This window comes from Canis lupus, chromosome 10, assembly GCF_011100685.1.
Source record: "Canis lupus familiaris isolate Mischka breed German Shepherd chromosome 10, alternate assembly UU_Cfam_GSD_1.0, whole genome shotgun sequence".
In the NCBI taxonomy this organism is placed as follows: domain Eukaryota; kingdom Metazoa; phylum Chordata; class Mammalia; order Carnivora; family Canidae; genus Canis; species Canis lupus.
The window spans coordinates 42,956,857-42,977,523 of record NC_049231.1 but is presented as its reverse complement, the minus strand read 5'-3'; the positions used below and the strand labels follow the sequence as shown (position 1 = coordinate 42,977,523).

Here is a 20,667-nt window from a genome sequence, read left to right as displayed (position 1 = left end):
GCCAGCTGCGGAACTAAATCTCACTTAGATTCTAAACTACAAGTACAATATTCCTGTGGAATTCCAGGGCTCTGGGAGCCTACACCTCTGCCCCTCACCGCATGTGCCTCAGCTAGGCAATATGGGTCCCCAAGTTACCCTCAATGGGCAGGAAGAGTAGTTTTATTGGTTTAGTAAATTCTATGTTGAGATGCGCTATAGTTTCCTTTTGATACTTCTTTAATGCTAGCTCATTAAAGTGATACAGTCATGCCAAAGGAAGGAGGACCTGCCTAATTCATCTGTAATCCTCCTTGTTTCCCAAGAGCCACCCAGAAAAATGCTTCCCTAAGAATCTATCATTAACTATTGTCTAGCTCTCCCCTATATACTTCCCTGTATAAGGGATCCTGCCATCAGGGCTTCAGAATTTATGTTCCTACTTTTTGATTCCTATGGGTCTTTTACATACTCACTAAACAAGGTATGAAAAGATATACTGATGTTCTGGAATTGGGTAAGATGGAGTCAGCCTACTCCATCCTGTCCACCACACTGAATAGAGTTATAAAACCTGGGCAAATTATATGTAATAGCTATTTGAGAACCCTGGAGAGTATATAGTAGGAGGCAGACTAGAAAAGCATCAGAATTTGAAGTACCACTGAACTGGTATTTTCTTCCTTCCAGTAATCCCTAACCTAGACTCAATGCAGCTGAAACCACAAGTAGAAATCTGTGCTGAATGAGAGAGGACCCAGAGAAGCCCTCTAGTCCTGCATGGGGAGTAAGAGCAGGGTCTCTAATGCTCAGATTGAACAAGGGGAAATCTGCCCTCTTTTGTTCTTTTCTTCATGTCCTTGTATACTGTAAGCAATCATGTGATAGTAGGAGCAACAGCAACAGGGATCCATACGAAACTTGAAATGTTGAGGGAAAGGAACTTATCTCTCTGAATGGAGGAACTATTGTTCTAAGAGGGTGGGATGAAATTCATGCTTCTTTCTTCCTCTCTATCTTTCTACTACATGGCCCCAAATGAAGGTGCAGATGTAAAAAGTGTGAGGCAAAGCAGAATAAAACCAAGAACCAGCTTTCTGGCCAGAGGAACAAAAATGGGGCATGGAAACCAGAAAGTACTAGGCAGAGATCTGAGAGGAAGGAGCTCAGGAAAGAGACCAAATAAAGAAGGTTATGAGATCCTGAGCCCACCACCAAACTGAATATGCATGAATCTGACCTTAAATTGCATCCCATAGACTTTCAGATCTGAACTGTGGGGTAAACCACCACCCAAGATCCAAGACCAGCCACATGGGACAAATCTAAGTAGCACCATGGATTTCTTATCAGAAACCATGGAAGCTGGGATGCCTGGGTGGCTCAGCGGTTCAGCATCTGCCTTTGGCATGATCCCGGGATGCCAGGATCAAGTCCCACATCGAGCTTCCTGCATGGAGCCAGTTTCTCCCTCTGCCTCTCTCTGTGTGTGCCTCTTACGAATAAATAAATAAATCTTAAAAAAAAAAATCTTGGAAGCCATCTGGTGATGACACAGCATCTTTTTAAAGTTGAAAGAAAAGAACCATTAGCCCAGAATTCTAGATTCAGTAAAAATACCCATCAGAAATGAAGGTAAGTGAAGACATTCTCAAATGAAAAAAACAACAACAAAACAAACAAAAAACCTAAGAAAGTTTTTTTATCAGTAGACCTGCTCTGAAAGAATTGCTAAAGGAAGTTTTTCTAACAGAAAGGAAATGATACCAGATGGAAACTTGAGATAAGAGATATAATGGAAGAGTAACAGAAATGGTAAATATCTGGCTACATAGAATAGATAGTCTGACATTTGGGAAAAAATAACATAAGCTTATCTGATTCAGTGTGTGTAGATGTAGTGCGTAAGATAACTGCAACATAAAGGGAGAGAGAATATAGGGAATTAAATGGAATAAAGTTTCTACATCCCACTTGAAATGATAAAATATTCTAAGTTTTTATATTATAACCCATTGAGTAATTACTAAGCACTATACAAGGTACTGTAGTAAATAAAAACACAATTGATAAATTAAAATGGAATGCCAAAAAATGTTTTGACAACCCAAAAGAAGGCAAGATAGAAGAAATAGGAACAACAAAAAGAATAAAAAAAAAAACCCAGATGGTACAATGATACACCTAAACCTAAACATATAATTACATTAAATGTAAGCATTCTAAATATGCCAACTAAAAGCAATTGTTGGAATGAATTTTTTTAAAGATTTATTTATTTAATTTATTTATGATAGACATAGAGAGAGAGAGAGAGAGGCAGAAGGAGGAGGGAGAAGCAGGCTCCATGCCGGGAGCCCGACATGGGACTCGATTTCCAGACTCCAGGATCGCGCCCTGGGCCAAAGGCAGGCACTAAACCACTGAGCCACCCAGGGATCCCCTGAATGAATTTTTTTAATGACTTAACCATATGCTGTTCACAAAGTATTCACTTAAAATATGATAAGTAGGCTCAAAGTAAAATTGAGGGTGATGACATACCACACAAACAGTAATGAAAAGAAAGCCAGAGTAACTATATTAATACAAAATAAGGTAGATTTCAGAGCAAAGAAGATTACCAGAAATAAAGAATGACATTATATAATAATAATGAGTCAATTTACCAAGAACACATAACAATTCTAAATGTGTATACACCTAACAACAGAACTTCAGAATGCATGAAGCACAACCTAAAGAACTGCAATGAGTCTTTAATATGCTTATCACAGTAATAGAACTAGTCAGATAGAAATTTAGCAAGGATATAGAAGAACTGAAAAAACCATCAACCAACAGGATCTGCTGGACATTTATAGAACACTCCGCCCAACAATGGCAGAATGCACACTGTTTTCAAGGACCCATTGAACATTCACTAACCAAATCCTGCTTCATAAAATAAATATAAAGAAATATAACTGAACTGAAATTAAATTGCAAACAGAAAAATGGCAGGAACAATGTCTCTAAAACTGGAAATTAACAGTATGGCTTCTAAGTAATTCAAAGGCTTTTTGTTTTGTTTTGCTTTGTTTTGTTTTTAAGTCTTTTTTTAATATTTTATTTTTTTTAATTTTTATTTATTTATGATAGTCACACACAGAGAGAGAGAGAGAGAGAGAGAGAGGCAGAGACACAGGCAGAGGGAGAAGCAAGCTCCATGTACCGGGAGCCCGACGTGGGATTCGATCCTGGGTCTCCAGGATCGCGCCCTGGGCCAAAGGCAGGTGCCAAACCGCTGTGCCACCCAGGGATCCCTAATTCAAAGGTTAAAGAGGAAGTCTCATGGAATTTTAGAAAATATTTTGAACTGAACAAAAATTAAAATACAACATATCAAAATTTGTGGGTTGTAGCTAAAGCAGTGCTTAGTGGGAAATCTACAACATTAAATGGGTACACTGGGGAAAAAAAGGTCTCAAATCAATATCTAAGCCTTCACCTGAAGAAACTATAAACTGTAGAGCAAAATAAATTCAAAGCAAATAGAAGAATGAAAATATTAAGAGCATAAATCTATAAGAGTGAAAACAGAAAAATTATAATGAAAAACCAAAACATGATTTTTTAAAAATCAATAAAATTGGTAAGCCTTTTGCAAGAATGACCCAAAAAAATACATAAATTACCAATAGCAGGAATAAAAAGGGAAGTATTATTACACACCCTTCACACATTAAAGGACCATAAAGGAATACTCTAAACAATTGTATCCACATAAATTTGACAACCTAGATGAGAGGTACCAATTACTCAAAAAACGTAAGGTACCAAAACTCCTGCAAGATGAACTAGAAAGCCTGAAGTGTCCTATAACTAATAAGGAAATTGAATTTATAGTTTAAAATCTTCTGAAAAAAAAATCTCAGACCCAAATGGTTCCACTGATGAATTCTGCCAAACATTAAAAGAAAAAATATCACCAATTCTATACAGTCCTTCCCAGAAAATTAAGAGGAGGAAACACTTCCCAACTTATTTTCTGAGGCCAGCATTACCCAGAAAATACACAGTACAAGAAATGAAAATATATACATATGTCATATATACCTATGTGGAAAATACATCAAAACCCCTGAAGTTTTTATCCAGGGGTTGTAAGGGTGTTCAGCATTCAAAAACCAGTCATTGTAATCCATCAAGGTAGCAGGATAAAGAAGAAAAACCAAAATCACATGGTCATATTCAAGGAAGCAGAAAAGGTGTTTGACAGAGTTCAACTTATATGTTTGATATAAACTCTCAGCAAACTAGGAATTGGAGAGAATTTCCTTAAATTGGTAAAGGGTATCTATAGAGGAATCCCTGGGTGGCTCAGCAGTTTAGTGCCGCCTGCAGCCCAGGGCATGATCCTGGAGACCAGGGATCGAGTCCCATCAGGCTCCTTGCCTGGAGCCTGCTTCTCCCTTTGCCTGTGTCTCTGCCTCTCTCTCTCTCTCTCTCTCTCTCTCTCTCTCTCATGAATAAACAAATAAAATATTTTTTAAAAAGGGGTATCTATATAAAACCTATAGCTGATATACTTACTGACAAAAGACTGTTTTCCCTTCTAAGATGGGAAATAAGACAAAGGTATCTGCTGTCATCACTCTGTTCAATGTCATACTGCATGTCTTAGCCAGAGCAATAGGAGTAAAAGAAACCAAATGCATGTTGATTGGAAAAAAGGAAATAATGATTCCCTTATTAACAGATGACATGTTTGTATATATAGGCCCTCCCAAGACACTTAGCAAAACAAACAACTAAAAACTCCTGTAACTAACAAGTGAATTTAACAAGGTCACAGGATACACGGTCAACACACAAATCAATCATCTTTCTGTAGGCTAATGTGAACTATTAGAAACTGATATTAAAAGTGCAATGCCACTTTTATAATCAATCCAAAAGAATGAAATACTTAGGTATAAATCTAATAAGACATGTGAGACACCTACTAGAAAATTGCAAAATAGTAGAAATCAGTGATAACCTAAATAAATGGAAAGATTGTGTTTATGATTGGAAGACTCAACAGAATAAAGATATCAAATTTCCCCCAAATTGGCCCATAGATTTAAAGCAATTCCAATCAAAATCCCAGCAGAACTCTGTAGGAATAGACAAGTTGGTGGTAAATGTAATGGAAAGGCAGAGAAACTAGAATAGTCAAAAATAATTTTGAAAAAGAAGAATAAAGTTGGAGGGATCACATTATCCAATTTTAAGACTTATTATAAAGCTACATGGTACTGGTGGAGGAATAGATCCGCTGGTCAATGAGACAAAATAGAAAATAGAGAACCAGAAACTGACCCACCTAAATATGACCAACTCATTCTTTACAAAGGTAATCCCATGTAGAGATGCCTTTTCCTTAGTGATATTGCAAAAATTGGACAACCCTATACAAACAAACTTCAACCTAAACCTTACTTATTATAAAAATAACTAACTCAAAGTGGATCATGAAATGTAAAATGTGTAGAACTCCTGGAAGAAAACACAGGAGAAAATTGTGGCCTGTGATTGGGCAGAGGATTCCCAGACCTGACACCAAAAGCACAATCCACAAAAGAAAAAAATTGCTAACTTGGACTTCATCACAATGAGAAACTTTGACCCTGTGAAAGACACTATTAAGAGAATAGAAAGGCGAGCTGTGAGAAAATACTGACAAATCATATGTCAGACAAAGGATTTGTGTCAGAATATGTAAAGGATGCTCAACACTCAACAGTAAGGGAACAAAACCACAACTTCAAAATGGGCAAAAGACATGAACAGATGCTTCACCAAAGAAGATCTACAGATGGCAAAAAAAGAACATCATTAGCCATTAGATAATGCAAATTTAAGCCCCAGTGAGATAATACTGCACATCTCTTAGATTAGCTAAAATGAAAAGTACTGACAATATTAACTCCCCTTGAGGAGAAAGAACATCTGGATCACTCCTACATGGCTGGTGAGGGGGTAGGATGGTAAAGCCACTCTGGAAAACAGTTTGGCAGTTTCTTATGAAGCTAAACATACATTTTCCATATGACCCAGGTTACTCATTTCAGAGAGCTGAAAACTTGTGCTTACACACAAAAAAACTTGTACACAAATGTCTACAACAGGTCTCTTCATGACCGCAAAAAAAAAAAAAAAAAGGAAAACTTGAAATTTCTTCACAGATAATTGGATAAACCAGCTGTGGGACATCCATACGATAGAAAACCAGTGCTCAGCACTAAGACAGGGAGGGTACTGATAGGCACAGCGACCTGAATGAGTCTCAAAGGCCTTCTGTGGGTAGAAGAAATCAGGCTTGGGGGTTATGTGCTGTGCGATTGTGTTTATATGACATTCTCCAAAAGGGAGGGCACAGTGATGGAGAACAGGTGGGGGTTGCCAGGGGCTACAGGTGTGGAGAGAATGAAGAAGATTTTTAGAGGGAATTCTTCTGTCTCTTAGTTGTGATCATGGTTACATGAATTTCCTCATGTGTGAAAATTTCTAGAACTGTGCCCCGAAGAAAAAGTCAAGTTTACTGTGTGTTCATTTTGAGAGTAAAAATTTTAAAGGTCTATATTGTCAGCATTACTTGTCCTTTGACCAATGAAATTCAAGTGAGGCTCCTTTGCCTCTGATTCCCAACTTTCTCTCCTGTGCTCCTCACAATGAGTTTGGTTAGTACTGAGCTGAGGAGCACAGCCCGTAGCCATGCAGGGCACTGTGGTCCTGTGCCCGACCACCCTCCCCCCTCCTTCCAGTCTCTGCTCACTTCCCCCTGCGTTGGGTCCCTCTCTTCTTTTTCCTGAAGTCCTTACCCTTTCCCTCCCTGAGACTGCCCATCAGCAGTCTGGATTCATCCGAAAGCCATGACCAGACCACCTGTACTGGCATTTGAGACTCTCTTCTTCTTGTCCTCTCTCTCTCACCTTACTTTCCCGCATGTCCCCAGCTGTCCTGTCACACCTGACCACTCGGCTCTTCCTTGGCTGATTCCCCCCGCCACTTGCCCACCCACCCCTCCAGGCCACCTTGCCTCAGCCCCTTCCCTGAAGGCTTCCTGGACTACCTCGCATGGCTGATCTCCTCCCCTTGTGAACTCTCCAGCAATTTGTCTCAACTTGTCGCCTAACCCTTATCACATTGCACCTGATGTAGAAATTGCATTTCTTCCTCTAAACCCTAAGCTTCTTTTTTTTTTTTTTTAAGATTTTATTTATTTATTCATGAGAGAGGGGCAGAGACACAGGCTTCCCTGCGGGGAGCCTGATGCGGAACTCGATCCCAGGACCCCAGGATCACACCCTGAGCCGAAGGCAGACGCTCAACTACTGAGTCACCCAGGTGTCCCTAACTCTAAGCTTCTTTTTAGTTGGCCTTTTTTAGTTGATTTTCTGCAGTATTTTTCCCTGAGCACAAATACCATCATCCTGTTAGCATGCAATGCCATTTTTTTTCTGCAGAATGTGTTCAGTTTCTATGCTGTCACCTCAAGCAGCCCGATTTGTCATTCTTAGTCCTGTGTTCCCAGAGCGCTGGTGCACAGCTCCATAACAGATACCTCATGATGGTTCTGAGGGAGCTGCAGGAGACAGGAGAGCACACTGCTTCCCAGTACAGGTGCCCACGCCAGCCTGCTCTACCACTTCCCAGTCATTTGACTTCAGGGAGTCATACATCTCAGTGCCTCAGCTGCTTCATCTGTGAAATGGGAATAGTAGTATCTTAAAGGGTCATTGTGAAGATTAAAGTAATTAATATATATATATAACATTTACAATAGTGCCTGTTACATAGTAAGTACCAGGCAAATGTTATCTCCGTGACCAATGTCCCTTGAGGAACACTCGAAAAGATCCCCTGGGGCTTTTCAGCCCTGCATTCAAAACCAAAGGGTCAAGCTTGTATCAATCTGTATTTAAAACATACACACAAACACAGACACACAGACACAGACACCCCTTCCCTCCCAGCCCTCCTCTCGTTCTCTCTGCCTCCCCCTGTCTCTTCAATTCAATAAGAAGACAAACAACGCAGTTGAAAAATGGGCAGAAGATTGGAGTAGACATTTTACAAAAGAAAATATATGAAATAGTAGTAAACATGTGAAGGGGTGTCCAACATCATTAATCATCAGAAAGAGGCAAATTGAAACCACAATGAGGAAACATCGCAGTGCCTAAAGTGAGAAGAGACTGATGGTACCACATGTTGACAAGCATGTGGAGCAACACAAACCCTCATAGGTGGCCGGTGGACATGCAGACAAGGGACAGCCACCTGGCATAACAGCATGGCAGTATCTAACCGCGGTGAACATATACTTAGAGTATGAGTCAGCAATTTCACGCCTGTGTATTTGCCCAAGAGAAATGTGTTCCTGTGTCTACCCAAAGACACGGATGTGAATACTCAGAGCAGCATTATTCTCAATACCCCTGCACTGGAAACAACCCAGGGAACACTAGTCAGCCGTCAAAAGGGATCTTAATACATGCAACAATGTGGATGCATCTCCAAAACTTAATCCAATGTACGTTAAAGACTATATGCTGTCCGATTTTATTTATATGAAATTCTAAAAATGTCAAAACTACAGTGACAGCGGATCATTGGCTTCCTGTGGCTGTCATTGACGGTTGATCAACAGCAAAGATGCAGGAGACTACCTTTCAGGATGAGGGAACTGTTTCATCTCTGGGTGTGGTGGTGGTGACACAATTACCAAAATCCATCAAACTGCACACTTAAAATGGATGAACTTGCCCAAATGTAAATAGTGATGTAACAGAAAAATCAAAACCAGAGGCTGATTAAGTATCTTTCAGCTGGTTGTCCCAGTGCCTTCCGTGTGGTGTCTCTCGGCCTGCCAAGATGACCTCCTCATTGGAAATAAGGTCATTCGAGGCTCATTTTCTTTCTCTTGCCTCAGAGCTGCAGATCCAGCTGACATTGACCGATTTCCAGTGGGCACCATAGTGTGTCCCAGGCGGAGGCTGATGGAAACAAGCTTGTGTTTCTGTCACTAATGATATGAGCCTTCATCGTATCCTCTGCCAGGCCATGTTGGTTGTCATTACACCCATTGAAGAAGAGAACAGAGTAATAATGAGCTGGGTGTTATCGGCTCACAAATAATTTATAATGGGCAAACTAGGACAGGAACAGAGCTTTTTTTGGCTAAGGAGGCTGCATGTCACTCTTTAAAATCTAGGCCAAAAAATTATTTATAATGCATAGACAGTCACTCAGAAAGTTAAAAGGTTCCTTTCTTCTCTCCTGTGTGTTTGAACATGATGCTTTTTACCCTCGACTCACAAAAGGCACCTTAGCATCTTCCTTGGACACCTGCATTTCAGTCCATGACTCTGAGAGCACGTATATGAGGGTGATTACTTGGCTAGGAATGAGGCCCTTGTAGAAACCCCTTAAGGGTGTCAGGTCCTCGGGGGTGCCTGGATGGCTCAATGGTTGAGCGTCTGCCTTCGGCTCAGGTTGTGATTCTGGGGTCCTGGGATCAAGTCCCACATCAGGCTCCCCACAGGGAGCCTGCTTCTCCCTCTGCCTGTGTCTCTGCCTCACTCTCCGTGTCTCTTATGAATAAATAAATAAAATCTTTTTTTAAAAGGGTGTCAGGTCCTCCCCCAAATCCAAGAAGGTTAGAAATGAGCAGAAAGTCAGGAAAAGGAAGAGATCTTGACTGTGGGGAGTGACCACACACTTGAGGTAAGCTTTGAAGAATTGCCTTGGGTATTATCAGGAAGGAGCCCAAACCGAGATATAATCAGCAAAGGATGGCTCTTCAACAAGTGTGTTGAAATAAAGGCAGGTCATGTGTCCTTAGGCAAGGCAAGCAAAGTGGTTATGGCCACTGTGGCATCTAAGAAGAGAGTATTTGCATTGTGACCCTTGTTTGCAGGGGCTGTTTGGGGAAGCAGAATCCTTATTGACACCAATACCTGTAGATATGGATACCTACCCCAAGGGAGGTGAAGCCCTCTGAGTTATCTTAAGCCACCAGCACCCTGTCCTGACTACACGTTGGCCAATAGCCTCCTGATAAGTGATTGGCTGCCCCAGCCACCTTGATGCTAGGCCCCAGGGTACCTAGAGCAGCAGGTAGACCACATTCAATGGGCCCCACAGCTGTGGCTCCTGCTCTCTCAATGAGCTGATGTGGAAAAAGTCCATCCTGCGTGAAATGAGAAAGGTGAGTCAGCTCATGATCACTTTTGACTAAGATGACTGTTGATAAGGATGCCTGGGTGGCTCAGTGGTTGAGCATCTGCCTTGGGCTCAGGTTGTGATCCCGGGGTCCCAGGATCGAGTCCCGCATTGGGCTCCCCACAGAGAGCCTGCTTCTCTGCCTCTCTCTGTGTGTCTCTCATGAATAAATAAATAAAATCTTTAAAAATAAAAGATGACTGTTGATAAGGGGCTGGTCCCGCGGAGCTCAGAGCCAGCCCCCAGGGTCTGTGGTGTGTCATTAAAGATCAAGACCTCTAGAGTGGTGCTGCTTCCCAGAGCTCCTCAGGCTGAGGGCAGGCTTCCTGCTATGCCTGCCCCTTGTTGGGCTATCTAGTAGAGCGGCCTGTGTAGCCGTGTGCTCCTGTTCTGGTTCCCAAGGATCCCAGGCTTCCTCAGAGGTCTCCTCCCCGCAAGCCAAGCAGCTCTACTTCGAGCTCTGTATAGATGTGCGGTGTAGTGTGTCATATTTTAAATAGACTTTACTTTTTTTAGAGTACTTGTAGGTTTACAGAAAAACAGCAGAAGGTACAGATATTTCCCCATCTATCCCCTGTCCCTATGTATGGATGGCCTCCCTATTATTAACAATGAACCTACATCAACACATCATCATCACCCAGAGTCCAGTTTATGTTAGCACTCACTCTTGGTGTAAATCTATAGGTTTGGACAAATGTAAAATGATGTGAACCCACCAATATAATATAAAGAGGAGTATCACTGCCCTAAAAATCCTCTGTACCCCACCTATTCATCCATCCCCACTTCAGTCCCTGGCAGCCACTGATCTTTTCACTGTCTCCATAGTTTCGCCTTTTCCAGAATGTCATATAGTTGGAATCATGCAGTATGTAGCCTTTTCAGATTGGCTTCTTCCACTTAGTAATATGCATTTAAGGCTCCTCTATGTCATCTTTAAAATGGTTCATCTGCTCTTAGCAGCTTGACAACCATACGCCTCCCCTGTCATACGTTGGCCCTGGGTCGAGCACGGCTTGCAGACGGTTTTTTATCGGGTGTGCCTTGTCTTCCCAGAGGATGATGAGCTCTGGGGCGGGGGCCAGGACATATGCCCTGTGTGGCACTGGCTCTCTGCCAGACACTCCAGGTACCTGGTTTCCCCTTGTAACTTGATACCAAGGGCTGGGCGCTCTGGGTTGGAGGGGACGTGGTTAGAGCCTAAGGAAGGGCTATCAGAGCAAAGCCCTCTGGGCTGCAGCCATGTACACAGCATGTCATTTGCTCTCTGAAGGTTAAAGCTCCATAAAGTCAGAGTGAGCAGCATCTGGCAATGGAGCTAATCTGTGTAAGATTTTGCATCTGAGTCAGAACTTACTTATTAACACTGTCTGTCTTTGTGGCCAAGAGTCTAGCAAAACATTTTTCTGTCCCCATTATTCAACTCTGAAATGTGGTGAATGTTACTTTCCCTGAAAGAGTTCTGATAAGATGATCACGACAGAGCACAGTCTGATAGCAAATACTTCCATTTCACAAAAAGCCTTTATGAAGTGGAATATTCTAGTAACCTGTGTGTTCCGTGTTTACAGAGCTTCTCGAAACAAGTCTGAGAAGAAGCGTCGGGACCAGTTCAATGTTCTCATCAAAGAGCTTAGCTCCATGCTCCCTGGCAACACTCGGAAAATGGACAAAACCACCGTGCTGGAAAAGGTCATTGGATTTTTGCAGAAACACAATGGTAAAGGTTATGCTTCTCTCCATTTTTATTCCATTCCTGTCCTTTCATTTGGTGATGACATCATCAAGCTGGTCCTATGCTTGGTTCTCTCTTTCCAGCAAAGCCTGATTTCCTCAGTCACAGGCATTTTCTTGCAAAGACACTCCACCCTCTTTAATAGCCCACCTCCAGCAGGTTTGGGAGAGGACATTCACTTCCCAAATTGCTTTATTAGCCAGAGGAGAGAATCCAGAGAATCCTCACAGGTAGCACCCAGCATAAGTGGAGTGGCATTAACAGTGGGAGTGTCTTGATTAAAAGTGTCTACAGCAAGCATTTTTCATGCAGCTTTGAAGAGATGCAAGGCCCAAGAATTCATTTTCCACTGGACTGAAGTGGGCTGGTTTCTCCAACCACCTCCACAATGGCCTCTGAACTCCTTGGCTTTCTGAGCTCCACCATAGAAAAATTAAATTGAAAATCAATCATCTACTTACTGTCAAATCCATTTTTTTATTGAGATATCAGTCGTGTGCCATAAAATTCACCATTTTAAAGTTTAAACTCAGTGGTTTTAGTATATCCAAAAGGCTGTGCCACGGTTAACACTAATTTTATCATCCCATAAATCAGTCACTCTCCATTTCCCCTCCGTCCAAATCCTGACAACTACTCAACTGCTCTCTGTCCCTCTCTATTTCCTATTCTAGGCATTTCATACAACTGGAACCATCCAATATATGACCTTTTGTTTCTGGCTTCTTTCACTTAACATTCGTATTTTAGCAAGTACCTGTATTTCACTCCACTTTATGGCCAAATAATACCTATTGTATAGATATATTTTGCTTATCCATGTATCAGTTGATTCTCTTGGGTTGTTTCCACTCTTCAGCTGTTATGAATAATGCTACTAGGGACCTTCATGTACAGTTTTTTGCATGGATATATATTTTCAGATCTCTTGGATATATATCTAGGATAAGAATTGCTTGGTCCACAATGGTAACTCACGTTCAACATCTTGAGGAACTGCCAAACTGGTTTCCACAGTGGTTGGACAATTTTAGACTCCCAGCAGCAGTGTATGAGGGTTTCAATTTCTCTACATCCCCACCAACACTTGTTATTGTCTGGTTGTGGGTGTGTGAGTGAGTGAGTGAGTGTGTGCGTGTGTGTGTGTGTGTGTGGTGTTTATTATAGCCTTCCTAGAGAGTAGGAAGCAATATCTCATTATAGTTTTGATTTGCATTTCCCTAAAGATTAATGATGTTCAGCTTTTCATGAACTTATTGGCCATTTGTATATCTTCCTTAGAGAAATGTCTATTCAAATCTTTTGTCCATTGTTTAATTGGATTATTTATGTTTTGTTGTTGAGTTCCTTACATATTCTGGATATTAGACCCTCATCAGATATATCATTTGCAAATATTTCCCAGACTGTGGATCGCCTTTCACTTTTTTACTGATGTCCTTTGACACAAGTTTCTAAGTCTGAAGACCAGTTCTCTTTTTTTGTTATCGTTGGTTGTTTGTGTCTTAGGTTCTTATCTAAGAAACCATTGTCTAATCTAAGGATATGGACATTTACATCACCTGTTTTTCTTTTAGAGTTTTATAGTTTTTAAAAAGAGTTTTATAGTTTTAAGCCATATATTAAGCATCAAGCATACAAGCTACAGGGTGAGCATTTAGGTATTTAATCCATTTTGTTTTTTTGTACATGGAGTAAGATAGAGTTGAAATTCATCATTTTGCATGTGGATATCCAGTTACCCCAGCATTCCTTTCCTTTTTATTTTTTAAAAATTTTTTTATTTATTTATGATAGTCACAGAGAGAGAGAGAGAGAGAGAGGCGGAGACATAGGCAGAGGGAGAAGCAGGCTCCATGCACTGGGAGCCCGATGTGGGATTCGATCCCGGGTCTCCAGGATCGCACCCTGGGCCAAAGGCAGGCGCCAAACCACTGCGCCACCCAGGGATCCCCATTCCTTTCCTTTTTAAAAAAAACTTTTGAATACTTAGAGAAAATATATAAATAATAACTGTACAATTAAATTACTTGTCATACTATATATTAGTAAACACAGTTCAGAAACCAATGCCGGGTCAATAAATATAAGCTTTCCCAATAGATGCTCCTTCCTTCTATCTACTTCTGCTTTCCCCAGAAGTAATCTCTATTTTGACTTCTAATACTAGAGGTTGGTTGTTGGGACCTTATTCAGATGGAATGATATGTTATGAACATGATGCTTATGAGGTTAATCTGTGTTCTTCCAGTGTTGTGGCTGGTTTGTTTTTGTTGGTATATAGTATTTCATTATATGAAGTTACCACTTGAGTCTATCCTTGAGCTTATGTCTTTCTCAAATAACCCTCTCTCCCTTTTACCTTTTTCCCTCAAACCCTTTTACCTCTTAGCATTGACCACCCTGCCCCACTGCTCACTTATGGATGGTACAAAAAAATTGAAGCAGAGTTAAGAGCGTTCAGGAGATATTAACAAGCAAGAAGAGCAGAATTCTTTTTTTCCTTAACTATGACACCAAACATAATAAAGTCAGAAGTGTCAGGTTATTGAGGAGATAATTACGATTCTTCTGTGCTTACAGTGATGCTTCTCTTTCACGGAACGTTTTCCTAGACAAGATGATTTCATGGAAGAGGGCACAGCTAGGACATTAGAAAGTTTCATTATTCTTGTTATTCTTTTATTATTTCTTTAATAATTGTATATACCTATTAAAAAGATGACAGTAATGATATATCCTCCTTTTTTCCCCAAAGCTGTCCAGAGGAGTGTAAAGAATATGTTAATTGCTTTTGTTAAAAGTCAGGGAAGAACAATCAAGCAAGATTGGAGTAAAGTGTTGCAGCAGTATTCAATTGCCACAATAATTTAATCAGAATGATTATATTTCCTAAATAATGATTTAGCTAAGTGAAATAGCAGGTTGGTTCGATTACCAAGATATTTTGTACAAATTACTCAAACTAGGTCAGTGCCACTGAGAAGCAGGACAGCTGTTAAATAGGACAGCTGGGATCAAGTTCATCAGTGTGACATTTATGCTGGGCTCTGTCCACTGCAGAATTACAGAATTGTCAAATTGGGACCTGGAAAGGATCACTCAGCAGAAATGCAGCCTCCCAACACCAGGAGCGCCTGTCTCCATCTCACCTTTTTTTTTTTTTTTTTTTTTTTATAAGACTAAGGCCTACTTTGCACAGCTCCCTTAAACCCAAGCCTGATCACCTCTGGATATCACTCACCCTCTGTGATTTTATATCCCAAAGAAAGCAGAAAATTCGTGGCAGATTTTATGGAGAAATACCAAAATTTGGATTACATTTTTTTTAAATATGTAACTTTAGTTATAATCCAAATGGACATGAACTCCATAGGCATCCACAGTAGGGCAGAGAACAGCATTATTATTCAGGGCTCACCATGAGCCAGAGAGGCATTGTTCTAAGGACTCTTGTATAATAACACATGTGAGCTGCATAGCAGCTCCCCTTCGTTTCATTTCACAAATGAGACAACCAAGGCACAGAGATATTAGGCCACTCACCCGAGTCACACAGCCAGGGTGGTGAATCTATATGAGGCAGTTTGCCTCCAGATCCCAAGTTTTAATACTATACCATACTGGTTTTCCACAAGGCACAATTCATGGGGCTCTTATGGATGTTTGTGCTCTAGCTGCCCGTTAGTGTAGCCATTTAGACTACTGGTTCTCAACCTTGGCTGCCCATTAGAATCACCTGAGGAGCTTTTAAATACATATAACTGGGTCACACCTCAGAGACCAATAAATCAGAATACCTAGGGGTGGAACCCCAGTGGTGAGCTGGAGCTGGCTCATCTTGGCTTGCAAAAGATGATTGTTAAATTTTCAGGAGTTTTGCAAGCCAGATGACAGCTTACAATCAGCCACTATGGGAGTATTTCCCACCATAGAAATGGGAAAGCACTATAAATCAAGGTGCTTTTGTTTTGTTTTGTTTTTGGTAGGGATGGAGAGCCTTTTACTGGCACACTACTGGGAGAGGTACAAGCGTCTGTATTTTTAAAGCTCTCCAGATGATTCCAGTGTGCAGCCAGGGTTAAGAACTGTGAATTTAGACATATTTTCTGCCTTCATGATACAGGAAGACCACATGATAAGAAAAGATGATTAGTTCCGGATAGGCATTGTAATTATTTATAATAACTCTTTCCTCTAATCTCTCAAGCATCCCAATTTTCCCAGCTTGGGAGATAAACCTTGACCTTGGAATGCATACCTATTCTTTTTGAAGTAATCCAAATCAAAATGAGAACCTGACCATGGTCTTTTATAGAAAAATTCTATGTCATCAGTATCTGTTATAAGAGAGAAATCCCTAAATTATGTAAATAACAAGGTGTATTGTACATTCTTATCCACACCCATTTAAATGTTACTTCTACAGGGCCAGGCTGACCTGCAAACTTTCTTCTTCTTGTGTGAATCTCAAGTGGATTTAATGTGATTTTTTGCCAGCAGCATTCATGCCCCTTCAGTCTGTCTGCCTTAGTGGATAGGGGATGGGGTCATGTGGAGAAGCTCCAATACAAAGCGAAGTATCTGTTGGACAGGGTGACCCAGCTTGGTAGAGAGTTTCTGCCCCATTTTCCAGACTTTCCTTTGACCACATATAGCCCAAAGACATACTCCTCCTTGTTCACAAACACCAGGAATGATTGGGAGGTGAGCACTCTAGGGCACAACTGCAACTTACACTACAGTAGAATTTTGGAATTCAGCTATTAATTGTAATGTTTTCCTTCAAAAAAAAAATGCTTCTAGGTGGTTTCACTTCCCTTACTAGTTAGAAACTACTTCACCACATCTCTTTGCTGACCCGGCCCTATCACCTGTCGCTTGTGATATTAGTCACATCAAATGCCAGTGGAGAGATCCCTGGGTGGCGCAGCGGTTTGGCGCCTGCCTTTGGCCCAGGGCGCGATCCTGGAGACCCAGGATCGAATCCCACGTCGGGCTCCCGGTGCATGGAGCCTGTTTCTCCCTCTGCCTATGTCTCTGCCTCTCTCTCTCTCTGTGACTATCATAAATAAAAAAATTTAAGAAAATGCCAGTGGAGATATGATTATAACACTAAACTTTATTTCCCAGTTGAACATTTTTTTACTTAAGACATTTTATCTAATATATATATATATATAATATTAATGTGCTGTGAAGTGAGCCTTCACTTCCAAGGACTACTATCAAATCGTTGAAATACAAAACGAATGAAATGGCTGCTCTCAATATCATTATGCTGGTGTTTATAAAGAATCTAAGTCATACTAAATGATCTAAAAGTTACTTACAGAAAAGAAATGGGCCTTTTATTTTCCTTTACCATTAAGTTGAATGGACCACTATCTAAATCAACTTTGGACTGTGAGGAGACTCTTCTCCTGGACAACTCATCTACAGCTTGATCCTAATGATCAAAAGAACAGTACACATGAGTTTGTGTGTTGGGGGAAGGGGGAGAAGATTTATGGCATTAATTTATTAACATGGTCTTGCTAGATCTCTTTTCTAAGTGATCAGACTGCAGCAACCATTTGAGGAAATGAGAGTTTCACCCTCTCTTGCCTCAGCTGGCACCTCAGAATCAACGCTGGCCCAGAATTGTGTATAGCACCCTGCCTCTGCTTCCCAGGATGCATTTCACCTTGTACAGCCTCTGGCCACAGTGGCAGGAACATCTTGTTCTTTCAGAATCTGGGAGGAAGAAACCATCCCAGTAGCACCAAGAAGATAATCCCTAAAGAAACCTCTCACTAGATCCAGTGGAGCAAAATGCTGGTTAAGATGGAGGATAAGCTGAAGGAAAAAAATATATCCAACACAGCATTTGAGCTATCTGTAAGAATCTTATCAGAGACATTTTAGTAATAATGCAAAATACACTTTCAAAAATGTGAAAGAACTAGCGTATTTAAGGAGTCCTGTGTATTCCAACAACTATTGAATTTACGAACATGAATAACATCTTCCGTACAAGATAGTTACAGAAACAAGCAAACTATAGACCAATCCAGAAAAGTCTTGGGAAGAATAAATTCTGACTTTAAAAGCAACTAAGTAACATGTTATTTGTCTAACACATTGTACATCAGTACCTGGAAATACTGAAAAATACTTTATATTCTGCATAGACACAGTCGGTTATTTACTACAAGCCGAAGATGTGTCTGGAATTTTGAAAATCCCGGATCTCTTAAGTGTTTTGCTTTGCCTTGACCAAGAAGAGGCAGCTTAGGACTGTGTCCTACCATCCGGGTCTTTGTTCCCATTGCCTTGCTAGATGGCAACTGCCGATGGTGGGCTTGGAGGCATAGAAATTCAACGGCATTGTGCCACCTGCTACTGGCAGGCACTATGGCCACACAGAGGGTGGAGCACTCTTCTCCTGAAGCCTCATTAAAAGGGTGTGGAAACATCCAGAGACGCCTTTAAGCCCATTACATCCAAAGTTCCTAGTCCTTAGAAATCAGGGTAACATATTTCCTTATACTGGCTTCTTTAAACAACACAGGAGTTTACACAAAATTACATAGAAATACATGTGCTTCATTTGTGTTCTTTTTCGTTTGTGAATTCTAAGTCCAAGGTGCCTTTGAGTATAAAAGTTTATTTATTTATTTTTTTTTTTTTGTAGAAGTCTCAGCGCAAACGGAAATCTGTGATATTCAACAGGACTGGAAGCCTTCATTCCTCAGTAATGAAGAATTCACCCAGCTGATGTTGGAGGTGAAATGCACTTTCAGATTAGCTTAATTGGTTGCAAATCAAAATGTGGCTGCTTGTTCCAGATACGATAAGACCCTGTGCCCCGAGTAAACAAATTTTCTGGACCCTGGAAAGAGGTCTTGAAACAGACACCCCTTGAAGCTCTGCATGCTGTTGCTTATTTTTTGGCTACTGAATTTGGCAGTATAAGCAAGAATCCCCAAACCGAATGGGAGTGTGTGCTGTGGCCGTCGTGACGCCAGGGTGAGCCCATTCTTGGTCTCCCAACTAGAGGACACCCAGTGGGGCACCCGGGAGGGACAGGTGCAGGTAGGTAGAAGGAGGGGAAGGAGGGAGGAAAAATTATGTCTCTGCACTGCCTTTTTGGCTCAGAGTCTCCTCTTTGGAATGCAATGATTCTATGACTCTGTGTTTCCCCTTAGTAGAACACATTTTGAAAACAAAAGCCTTCTTTTAAAGTTAGGCTTTTAACTCGAGCTCCTATTATATCAACATAGCATGTGGGTGTCTACCGTAAGTGACCCTGTGCCTCCCCGCCCAGCACACGCCCTTTCTGGGCTGGGAAAGATGCTCACGTTTCTTCCTCTAGAAAGTTAGGTGCCCACACCCATCTGTGGGGCTCTATTTGTGGAAATCTGGCCGAGTTGGGCCAGTGGCCTTCTTCGGTATCCTGTGTTTACATTTGGGCGAAACCCATCTGTACGGATGAGGGTGAGTCTCTGCAAAAACATGTGGCGGCGTGCTCTGACTTCACAACTAGGGATTAGGCTGGGAGTGTATGGACATGAGAGTGGAGGGAGAGAAGGTTCCAGATGTGGCACGTCTGGGCCCTTGACTTAGAAGAGGAAACCGGGACAAATGAGTTCAGTGAAAGGAAGTTAGACGCTGGCTGCTTGTCAGTGGTTCCTGGCAGGGTTTTTGGAGAGTGGCTTCTTTCTATACTCATCTTAGGTGCCTGTATAAGACTGATGTAAACTTTAATTTACATACATTAACTATGCAGAAAACAGAAAGTACTGGAGTAAGAAAATGCCAGAATGAAGATGTCCAAATATTATGAAATATAAGCGCATTAATGAACATTTGCATAAAATGAAAGATACTTAAATCTACATGTGAACTATATTTAAAGAAAATACAGAACTTTCTCCAGAAGCAATGCATTTTAAGTATGTTAAATTTAGACCAGCTTGTGAAATATAATGTTGAATTAATGCATCATTATGCTACTTTACATAAACCATTTTATCTTTTAATTCTTAGGGACAGTAGTTAAAACGCATAACCCTATAGCATCCAGCCTCTTTTTAAAAGCCTGTAGCATATCCTTCTTTTTTATTCCCCCTACTGAGTTTCAAGATATCAAAAATGTTTGAGGAAACAAGACTTTTATAAAGTTAAAAATGGATACATGTTTGGGCTGAAAGGCAGGCCTGAGATTCAGGAGACTGGAATTTCTAGAAAAAGAAGAGTTTAGATTTCTCTGTGTATTCTTTATGCACTTTCCCCTGCTCCCAGTATAGACTCCTTGAAGTGAATCTGAAGGAATCATGCCCAATGAGTGAATTAAGCCTGAAATTAAGCCTGTACAACAGCAGGCCTTCTGGGCAAATTGCAGCTTTGAGGAGCCTGGAAAACCCCACAACGAGTACTTCTGATTTATCTGTTTCAAGCTTCTGTTCCAACCTGTTGCTCTTCAGTAGACACAGCCCTGGTGATAAGTAACTAACTGCACCTCCAGTGTCTTCTCCCAGATGGCCCGGGCCCTTCAAGGCCCCCACAGGATGATGTTGTCATCATTTGCCACAAGGCAACTTCTTACTCGTGTGTTTCATCTTCCAGCTCTGCAGCCTCTCTCTCCCTTTCCAGAGCCATTTCAGGGACTGTGAGGAATTCAGAGGCCATGTCTTGGCAACCATGAGGTTCTC

At 41.1% G+C, this 20,667-nt stretch overlaps 1 protein-coding gene across 2 annotated transcripts in view; it reads left to right on the top strand.

Annotated features, from left to right (window-relative positions):
* Positions 1–20,667, top strand: part of NPAS2 (neuronal PAS domain protein 2) — a 158,785-nt gene that overhangs the window by 82,519 nt on the left and 55,599 nt on the right. Inside the window, exons 3-4 of one of the 2 annotated variants that reach the window (XM_038550993.1) lie at positions 11,808–11,956; positions 18,648–18,739. In XM_038550993.1, the coding sequence (XP_038406921.1) occupies positions 11,808–11,956; positions 18,648–18,739 (241 nt within the window). Of the gene's footprint in view, positions 1–11,807; positions 11,963–18,647; positions 18,740–20,667 lie in introns of both variants that reach the window. The other variant, XM_038550992.1, reaches the window with a different exon arrangement.